The sequence below is a fragment of the Atta colombica genome, unplaced genomic scaffold (genome assembly GCF_001594045.1).
Source record: "Atta colombica isolate Treedump-2 unplaced genomic scaffold, Acol1.0 scaffold202, whole genome shotgun sequence".
Taxonomy (NCBI): Eukaryota; Metazoa; Arthropoda; class Insecta; order Hymenoptera; family Formicidae; genus Atta; species Atta colombica.
Genome location: NW_017259297.1, coordinates 124,795 through 136,632, shown reverse-complemented (window position 1 = coordinate 136,632; position 11,838 = coordinate 124,795). Strand labels below are relative to the sequence as shown.

General features: G+C 30.2%; 1 protein-coding gene across 1 annotated transcript in view; it reads left to right on the top strand.

Moving 5' to 3' along the window:
* The window catches only part of LOC108687214, a 16,663-nt gene extending 4,925 nt beyond the window's left edge, over positions 1–11,738 (top strand). The window contains 3 exon segments of the mRNA XM_018192870.1: positions 3,569–3,722; positions 8,005–8,461; positions 9,069–11,738. Of these exon segments, the coding sequence (XP_018048359.1) occupies positions 3,569–3,722; positions 8,005–8,461; positions 9,069–11,738 (3,281 nt within the window).
* Positions 11,739–11,838: the final 100 nt, after the last annotated feature.

Sequence of the window (11,838 nt, the reverse complement as noted above, 5' to 3'; positions counted from 1 at the left end):
TATATATATATATATATATATATATATACATATATGTCGCGATTGTATTACGTCTATCACTATTCTTCCTTACAATGTTAAAATCGTGATATATTCTTGAATGTAGATATTGCGACAAAGATACAGCACTGCTTGTTACTAGCTTTCAGTCGAACTCGTGAACCATTGCTGAAATGCACCGACTGATGTGCATCGAGAGTATTGTCAAATGTGGACATGTATGATGACAGCTGCATTCTCTGTAGAGGGAATTCCTTTGTCGAAACTCAAACAGTTGTGACGAAATTGATTTCCGTTGACAGTTAAAGCCAATTTCGATTGAATACTTTTTATCAACAATATGCAAATTGCAAATGTTGCTCATCAAGTTACTGTACTTGATCCAGTTCCAAATATTATTGTATTTGTACCAACAGTGGCAAACTAATATAATGAGATATACTGATAAAATTTATACAAATTAGATAATCAAATAGTTTATTTTAAAAAATTTTAAATTAACTTGTTTTTGAGAAAACTTAATTTTTGAGAAAATTAAATTATTTATTGTAAATTTTTCATATTTAATACAAAATATATTTTAATAATTATGTAAATCCAATCAAATTAACATAAACTATATATAACATTTTGTTATCTATACTTGTCATTTTAAAGCAAATATAAAAATGTATTAATTTTTATAAATCTTGATCAGTTAAAATGTTTTAACATAAAAATTTTCTAAATCTCTAGCTGTCTATGATATATTATAAATTATATAATGCTTACATTTCTTGCAAAACAAGCAAGCTACGTCAGCCACGCTTCGTATATTTAGAAACGGAAACGAGAAATGGGAATCACCGTGTGTGATTCCCGCATGTAATTTATTCTGTAATCTGTAAAAGCCGACAATCAATTTTTTACGGATTACCAAGGTTACCAGTAAATAATCTTCGGTTGATCTCAGTCTACAGACATGAAAGGCTAATTTAAAATTTTAAAGTATTTCTTGTCAGAGCAACTCACTAAATTTTAAATAACTATTATTAAGATTGTCTCTCTTTGAAGGTTGTTCTAGCTGTTATCGACGACTGAACGTCGTCGATATTCGTCGAATCGAAATTGAATTTCTAAACTAAAAATACAAACATTATCTAGAACACATCTTTAACATCATGTCAAGGTAAATTTTAATACGATTTTATTATCCCAATAGAATTTCAGTCAAAAATATACTATTTATTAACACAATTTCAATGATGTGATTATTAATTTCAATTATGTGATATATATCAAAATTATTAAATTTTATATGTAGTCAAATAATGGAAAATAATAGCGAATAAGCATCACAGAAATAATTAACTAGAGAATTTACTTTAAAAACATTAAAATAAAGAATATTTTAAACTAATCTTCTATTTAATAGTCTTCTATTTAATAATCATAAATACGCAATATATTACATGAATATATACTGATTAATGAAATATTTTTTCTAATTTGCTTATTAATTTGTGATAATTATTTTTAATAATTTAATAATTTATGCAATAAAAATGTTCCAGGAGTAGCCAGAATTTATGTCTTCCTCCCCCTTGTCTACCAACGAAATTCCAATTCCATGTTCTGTAATTTGTTGTACTCCACCTGTGTGTTATCCCAGTATGTCTCGTTGTCAATATAAAATAACTTGTCCTCCCATACCGAAACCTATTAAGACAGTGGTATGTTTGCCGCGTGAAATATTAACTCTCATTCTTAAAGAATTTTCTCTGATTAATATATTATATGCATATTGTAACAATAAAAAAAAAGCTTTGAACACATAGTTTACTATTAAATTATATGCATATATAAGGTAAAGGCTATTTTTTAAATTAAGGAATTAAAAAATCTCTAAAAATAATTAAAAAATAGAAAATAATTAATAAGATGGACTACGAAGCTAGATGTGTTGCTAACTATTTTACATTTAAAAAAAATACACAGTTTTAATGTGTTATCAGGTCATTCTCAATGTGAGACAAAAATTATTATAAAATTATTAAATTTTTGGTTTTACATAATTTTGTATGTAGTCAAATAATAGAAAATAATAGCGAGTAAGCATCACAGAAATAATTAACTAGAGAATTTACTTTAAAAACATTAAAATAAAGAATATTTTAAACTAATCTTCTATTTTAATAGTTTTCTATAGCGAGTAAGCATCACAGAAATAATTAACTAGAGAATTTATTTTAAAAACATTAAAATAAAGAATATTTTAAACTAATCTTCTATTTTAATAGTCTTCTATTTAATAATCATAAATACGCAATATATTACATGAATATGTACTGATTAATGAAATATTTCTATCCGCTTATTACAATTCAATTCTTATGTATTATGATTACATAGGTGGAGCCGCTTTTATTGATTTTTTTCACTTAATCATTCTGTGTTTCTTCAATAATTACTATGTGTCCTTCCTTAATCTATTGTACTAAAAATATTTAATATCTATAAATAATATCTATAGATAATGAAATAATTGTTACAAAATTGAAATAAATTAATTTGTTAAATTGTATCGTAATGTATATATATAAAAAACTAAATTAAAAAATAAAATATAATTGAGTGATACCTGGATAGATAAGTCAGCAATTACATAATTCATCCATGTGTAATTCATTCATAGGATTTCTTAAAATCGGAACATTCAAAAAATTAATGTAACATGTATCACGTTTGTTGTTAAAATGTGTAATTAAAATAAGAGAGCAATTAAAAACGATGGAAGATGAAATGGAAAGGAGATAACAAATGTGGGAATTATTAGGAAGGAAATAAGGATTGTAAAGGATTGAAAAGGAAAGATATCCATCAGGCAATGTTTCGTATCGCTCTGTTTATTTAGTCCTTGAGTCTGTTTTTTTATGAAGACCATCTCAAAAATTAGCTTTTTATTATGATAGTTCTCTATCCAATATTTTAACTTGCTTCCAGTTGAAGTCATGGTTTAAAGACATGCGATGATTCGAAATTATTGATGGCATAATGGAGGAATTTCAATTTTATAACGATTATTTCATTATCTATTTATATATAGGTATTAAATATTCTTAATACAATGGATTAAAGAAAGAATCATAGCAATTATTGAAGAAACACAAAATAATTAATTAGAAAAAAATCGATAAAAGCGACTGCATAACACCTATACGATCATAAAACGTAAGAATTGAATTGTATAATAAGCGGATGGAAATAATTTTATAATGACAATTTTTGTTTCTCACATTGAGAATGACTCGATAACGGGTCGAACTGTTTATGTACTTTTTTAAATATTAAATATAGAATAGTTAACAATGAATACACTCGTTTGACTCGTAGCCCTTTTATTAATTATTTTTTATTTTTAAAAGATATTATGGTTAATTATTTCATTATTTTGAAACAATTTTTTAATTATTTTAATTTTAAGTAATTAATTTTTTTCACTCTCTTGTGCGCTGATATATGATATACATATATATAATGTTTTATAGCTTTTTAATGATAAAAACTGAGAAAAAAAATTTTGTAAAAGGTATATCTACCACCCTGTCAAACCTGTCCTGTGTCTTGTCCACCGAAAATGGAAATGACATATATGCCATCTATATCAGCCTGTCCGCCACCCTGTTTTTATGCTTGCGATACGAATTGTGATCCTTGTCCTCCATCTTGTCCTCCGATCTCGTGTAACTTGTCCTGTAAACTCCCATTATGCCGTCAGTTTATTTCCATACTTTCTTTTATTAGAATTTGTCGCTGAGATTAATGTGAGTTTCTTGTTTAGCAGTACCTTGTCCCCCCTGTTAAGTGACGGCGTTCTAATTGGCGACTTACTGGGCAGTAATTATGCAACTGCATGCAGAGTACATATGCAGTACTAGTGTATAAGAGGTAATGTATAAGAGGTAAAAAACAAGCTTTCTAAACGACTAGAGTTATAAATTTTATAATTATATATATATATATATAAATGTATAAAATTAAAATTTTACAAGAAAAAATTTTATAAGAGAGAGAGAGAGAGAGAGAGAGAGAGAGAGAAATTTTAAGACAAACATTTAAACAATTTCAGAAATGACTCCAGTACATTTATTTTTTTTTTCTATAATTATTTTAATTTATCTTATATATAAAGATTTATTTTCTTCTATTTGTAGAGATGAAAAACGTGGAAGAATTAAGAAAAAAATCAATATGGAATAAGATTAAAACCAAGAGAACTTTACCAACGAATCAAAATTAACTACGGGATAAATGAATATGAAACTAAATATACTCACAAAATAACAAGCGATATAACAGAAGAAACATGATTTTAACTGAATTTTCTTGCAATTTCTAATCTTGTAATTCACTGTCTTTTGTTGCCGATAAATTCAAATTAATTATGTGTTTTTGTAGTATGTTGTAAAATATTAAATATTTGTGCCTTACAATTGTAAAGAACAAAAATATACTTGTTACTAAAATATAAAACAGCAATAACATATTGTATTTTATCTGTGTTTTTGTCATAATTCATACAGAATGAATCTAGAGATTAAAACAAACCGTAATATCTCTATAATATTTAATTTATGCCCTTCTTATAATTATTTTGCGCTGTTACCTTATCAATTTTAAAAATAAAAACTAAATGTATATAATACAACTAATTTTGTTTAAAGAGAAATCTGAGAGTAGATATGTTTGTTTTAAAGCGAATACCTCCGATACTACATTTACGGACTGTGATATCATTTTACGTTACATTATGTGGTTTTATTTATGATTATAATATGATAAACAAATAAAATGCGACAAAATGGATCAAATATAACGCTATTGCTCAAAAAATTTATTACAAGAAAATGTACATACAAACTAATATAACATATTACATTTTAACCAAATATAATTACAATAAAATCCTTGATTAAATTAAAAACTTTTTAATACAAATATTATACACTATTCACAAAAATTAGAGGAATACTTAATTTTTTATAAAATTAAAAGTAAAACGAAGACTACAAGCCAAGTTAGTCTAATGCTAGACTACAAAAACATAAGTTTATTATACAAACGATTCGATCTCTATTGGATCATTCTCAATGTTTAAATTAAATAAAATTTGAAATCAAGTTCATTTGAAAAATAATAACTTGAAAAAAATAATAACAATATATATGATGGTTTAGACGGTATAAGTAATAAAATATAAATTATAAATCGTGTTAACTTTTTTATAAAAAATAGACAAAATTTAGACAGCTATAATTTCGTCAAAAATGAACAAAATTTGAATTAAAAATTAAAAAAGAGTTTTAAAGGTTGAAATCTCTCGAATTTTCGAAAGATCATATTTTTTATTTGTTTAATAATTTTTACACATAGAAAACTACGAATTCAACTAAATAAGAAATCTTTAATTTACTTTGTGGGATTGTCATATGCGTGCACAAAAAAATCTGCGAAAATTTTCGACTTTCTCATGTAAAAGCTTGAAGTTTTCCCTACAAAATTGTTTTTTAAAACGTTTAATCGTTTTTTTAACATTTCTATAATTTTTTATTATTGAAATATCGCGGATCGAATAAAAAGTGAACACTTTGACTTTAATTGCTCAAGATTGCTTTGATAACTCCGTTAAAAACATAAACATGATAAAAAATGATGAAAGATATCGTAAAAATTAGCAACTTTTCCCTTTTTATTTTTATCCAGAAAAAAAAGTGTGGCTCAATAACAATATTATAACAAAAATTTATTCTTTATTTTTTGTGCTTTTAAGTATCCTGCATTTACAAAAAATTTCCCGGATAACTATGAGATCTCTTTCGTAATGGCTATGATCTTATAATGCGAAACGTACAAAAAAATGGAAAATTGCTTAATTTCAATACAAAAAAAACAAAGAAAATGAATAGTAAAGTTTAATTAAAATTAATTGAAAAATCAATTTCCAGTGCATTGACACTATGCTATCTTTATCAAGTGTCAATACGAATAAATTTGTCTATTATTTCTTTCACTAAAATTTGAAAAAAATATCGCCGGTTAGCGTTATCTAACAAATCGATCACGGATTTCGTCTAATACGTGACAATGCACGATCACACATTACTCGTTATACTCAGCAGCTTCCTAAGAAGTCATGGAATCATAACATTATTGTATTCACTGTTAAGTCCCGATTTAAATCCAATCGAGCATATTTGGGATATGTTAGAACGTAGAGTATACGAAAACTATCCCAACATCGCTGATTTAGTTTCGCTTATCGGAGCTCTTAGGCCGAGTTCACTCTTTGACGGAAAAGCGGAAAGCGGAAAAGCAGAAGCCTCGAATCGAAACTCACAGTAGTAGTAGGCAGTCCGCTTGTCTGTCTTTCAGTTCTAATTGGTTTTTCCACCGTTTCCAACTTTCCGTTTTTCCATCAAGGTGTGAATTCGGTCTTACACGAACCTGGCAAATTCCTCAAACTTATACACCGTTGCCATCAATATGCGATTGTGTGCAGTCATTTTGAATAAAGAAAAAAACACGCGTTATTAAACTTACCTCTTCAGAAGATGTTCCTTTCGATATACTGCTGGTACTAAAAACCTATAGTATGTAGTTCAAATTAAATTATAATATACTCTAGATTTTCGATACTCAGTATCGGAACACATCCTAAGTTTTAATCTTTTTTATGCATGCATTTCAAACACACACACACACACACACACACACCCGCGCGCGCGCACGCACGCACGCACAACGAAATGTAAATTCGACCGTGCAACCTCCTCGTGGTACGCTTTGGATAATGCTAATCATCGGCGGTATTTTTTTCAAATTTCAGTGAAGGGAATAATAGACAAACTTATTCGTACTGACATTTAATAAAGTACAACGTAGTGATGATGCAATGAATATTGATTTATTAACATTAATTAAACTTTACTGTTCATTTTCTTTAAGTTCTAGCTTCAAAAATCATTTTTTAAAGTTGCGATGATTTTTAACGGAGTCATGAGCGATCAAAGTCAAAGTGCTCATTTTTTGCTCGATTTGCGATAATTCAGTAATGAAAAATCATAGAAACGTTTTTAAAAAATGATTTTAAAGGAAAAACTTCCAGCTTCTACATAAGAAAATCGAAAAGTTTCGCAGATTTTTTTGTACATGACAAGCTCACAAAATGAGCTGAAGTTTTCTTATTTAGTTGAGTTATAATCGTAATATTCTGTGTATAAAAATTACTAAATTCACAGAAAATAAAAAATCATGATGACCTTTCCAAAAGGTCAGTAGAGATTTCAAGTTTTAAAACTTTTTTTAAATTTCGTTCATTTTTTACGAAAATACAGCTGCCTAAATTTTGTTAATTTTTTATAAAAAATTAAGTTCTTCTAATTTTTGTGAGTAGTGTATATTTTTACTTTAAATATCCAGACAAATTTTAATTTAGTACAAATGCATCAAAATGAGCTCTTTTTTTTAATGTATGTTCCATTTTTTTTAAATTAATTTTTTGTTGGACAAATTATGATATAAATATATCACATACATACATATACACACACACACACACACACACACGCGCGCGCGCGCGCGTCTCTCTCTCTCTCTCTTTCTCTCTTTCTGTGTGTGTGTGTGTGTGTGTGTATGTGTGTATCGATTATTTTTTGTTATAGATAAATAGAATCCATTAAAATAATTTTAAAAAAGTAACCATACGTGTATCCATAGCAACTTGTCACGCACTTGTCCCTCTTTTTTCAACACGTCAAAACTCGCGATTTCCTTTCGGCGGTAATACAAAATCCGCTTTAAAAAAAAATCTCTCATTAAGTTTAAACGATGATCTTTTGACAGTAAATGTCGTGTTATCTAAATTAGCGTCTAAACAAAATTAATAATGAAAAAGAGGTAAGAAATTATGAGAAATATATATATTAATAAATATAAAAATCTCTCATTTTGGAAAGTTTGTTTTAGGAAAGTTTCAATTGAGAAGAATTCTGAACACAAAAAATCATTTGCACGTCCGAGCGTGGTGAGCTTACGATCTGCCATCACAAGTCATCAAAGATCTGTGAAATCGCCATCCGTACAAAATTTGCACAATTCAAATTCGTCGGATAAGGTCACCAAATTTACAGACAATCAAATGGTATTACCGGACGAGATGCAACCTTCGAAAACTAGATTCAGTTCTCGCAACAGATCGAAAGAGACACGTTCAACTTCTTCTTCAAGGCTCAAAAGTTTCCCTGCCGAAGAGATAAAAAAACTAGATAATTCGCCAATGTTTACACCTGATCCAATTGCCGCTTTAATCATGCAGCAAGATCCTCAAGCAAATGGAACTTTTTATACAAATCCCTTCAGCAAAAATAATAATGGTCATGATGATACGATTTCTATTCAATTGTCGCCACATCAACAATCAAAAGTAAATTCTGTAGAAATTCGTTAAACTTTTAATTTTATAATTTATTACTATATTAATATATATTAAAAGAGAGAGAGAGAGACTTATCCTTAATAATATCCTTAATAAAATTAATTTGAATAAAATGAATTGATTATATTCCGCGCGCGTGCACACACACACACACACACACACACACACACATACACACACACACACACATACACACACACACACACACACATATATATATACACACACACACACACACACAAAACAATAAAATTATAAAAATGACTGAAAATATAATAAATATAATAAATATAAATATAATAAAAAGAAGTATCGTACATAAAATAGATACATATCTCAAAAATATTATGTAAATTTATATTTAAGAAAATTTGTTTATTTAAAAAAAAATTATTCCGCTAAATATTTTCGCTGGCATTAATTTTATTTATAACATTGATTTTTTATCAATAAACTATTATACTTATGCTGTAAACTCTATTATACTTATACTATTATTATATAAAATTTTTTACAAAAATTTAGTTTTTACATAGTACAGAAATACATATCATAAATTTAAATAATTTTACAAATAAAATTAATGTATTTTTAGTTGCAAAATACATGTAACACAAGTGAGCAACAGGTTGTTGTTAATCATCGAGAGATTTGTCAAACAAATCCACAGTCTGAAAGCTTACTGACTCGACGAATCGCATCTCCCGAAAGACAGGCGCATCGTCCTTTCGTGCCAAATATTCCCCAAGGAGCAATAGCTTACGATCGATCACTTCGAAACTCTGCGATAATTAATCAGCCGGTAATTACACAAATCCCTTCGACACCAGTCGCGATGCCACAAATACAAGGATCTTTGACCGATTCGCACATAGTTGTCGACCAAAATCTTAATGAACCTTCAGCGCCTGACAATCAGTGCCAGAAACAATTGGTCAATGACCGAAATGCAATCAACAACAAACAAATGTTCATGCAGCAACAAAAGCAAGCATCAATCGGGCAAAATACGAGTGTGCCACTGAATGATCAGACAACGGATAACTGTCAAAATCTTTATCATGCTCAGTTTCATGCTCCATTTCAACGGAATCTACACCAGATCAATCAGCAAACACAGCAGAGCTATCGTCAACAAATGTTACCGCAAGGACTCGATCAAATGCAATCAATATCCAACCAGCAACAACATATACGCAATAATTCAGTAACGCACTGCGGTTATTACAATCAACAATTGCCTATCGCGCCAGTCTTTGGACAAGGAATGACATCTCCGCAAGACATGATAACGAATCGAATGAGATCAATGCAACATAATTTATCCATCCATCAACAGAATTTTAGATATCCTGTTAGCTTTCAACCTACCTGGCAACAAAATCATAAATGGATACAAATAACGAATCAAAATCAACAACATTTGCAGCCACCATCACAATGGCAGTATTATTATCAAACACGCGATACCAATTTCAATCAGAAAAATTCTGGGAATCAAGATCAATCTAATCTATCACAGAATCAGGCAAATCCTAAACCTGATCAATCATCTACGGAAATTCCACGAGAAGAAAAGAAGATATTGCAATTTACGTCTGATATGATTCGCGATCAGGAATTGTTAGTTTCTACCATGAGGCAGCAAGGTATATCTGAAGAAGTAATGCGCCGTCAATTTGCAGCGTTACTGAATGAGCAAAAAAGACATCTAGCTTACATTGCGCAGTTTCAACAAAAAACAGATATTCCGGAGGAAATCAAGAGGGCTCGACTCGTGCGAAGAAGGGTAGACAAGGATGAAAAACCGGAATGGATGATGCACATTACGCCACCGCGTATATCATACAACGATATTGAAAGAATGAAAACACAACAAAAGTCTTTGAACGAATATCCGATGGACGATAAATCGCCGGAAAATATGAGTAAAATAGTGGCTGATCAACAAAAAAATTGTAATCAATCAAAAAAAGAGGAAATAGAAAAATGCAGTCAAGAGTTGCCTCAGCAAATGTATAGTCAGGTCAATCCTTATCAGTGGCAAACAACTAATTGGCCACATAGAAATGATCATCAAATATCATGCAGTCATACCATTGGTTATCCATATGATCATCAGCAAAATGCATCGAACAATGTATGCCGTCCATTAAATCCGACTATTAAATATGCACAATATCCATACAATATGCGTTATAAGCCATATTTTCCGCATTCTGAACCACAAGAAGTTTGGTTCAAGGAACATAATCTGAATTCATTAAATCCGATTGATAATCAAAAAACTTTAATGGAACCCGCATACTATTATCAACAAAGCATGAGACCTGCCGAAACTTCCAGTTTGCTTAAAATGCGAGTATACAAGGAAATAATCTGTCCTCAGAAACGCAATAATGGCTTGCAAGATCCAGATAGTATTCAGAAGATGCTGGAAACGCTGAAGGATTCTAGAAGCAGGAAGGGTCTCGAATACCTCGCCAATTTGGCTAAAAAGAAACCTATCGTCAAACTGAACGGGATTCAGGATTCCCACGAGATTCTGGAAGATATGCAACAGCGACCGTCGACAGAAACCCGCTTGCAATCTCAGAAAAGAATATTAGCAAACGGTTTGGAGAATGATAGGAATCCAAACAATCCACCGTTACGTGTCCTGCGACCTAAAAGAGCTGATGAACTTTTAATGATGGAGTACCCGCGGCAAAAGCAAAACATTAAAAATTGTTACAGTATGCAGGCAGAAAAGGAAAACGGTATGATGGAGATTTCGCAAAACCAAGGTGCATTTTCCCACGCACACAATGAATCAATCTCTTACGATCGACAGAACAAATCTATGCAAGGATGCCACAACAATAACATAATCCTCCAATACAAAGGAAATGCCCCACCTCGGCATTATCATCAGATGCAGCAATACTATCTCAATGGACAAAACCTGCAGAGTCACAACGGCGGTCAGGGTGACGTTGCATGTATGCAACGGCCGAATGCACCCGACGCGATGAGAATCGATCGCGCTGGCGGTGATACCGGTGAGAAATCGAACGCTGAAAATGCAAAAAGAATGGATAGTGTGCAGGCGATGCAGGGAATGAATGCTTACGGTCAACCGGAAATCCATGAGACAAGGACCATCGGAGATATCACGTATCTTGCCAGGAAACCCGAATGTGCCCTTAACAATCATGTTGTTTCACCAGATAAATTAATCGCGAATGCACACGTGCTCACCAAAAATATTTTAAGAACTATTTAAATTTTCATTTCACTTAATCCATTTTGCACGATTAAGTTTAATCTCCAATCTTTTGTGTTAGAAATTTATTAAATAATTAATATATTCTGATTGATGAAAG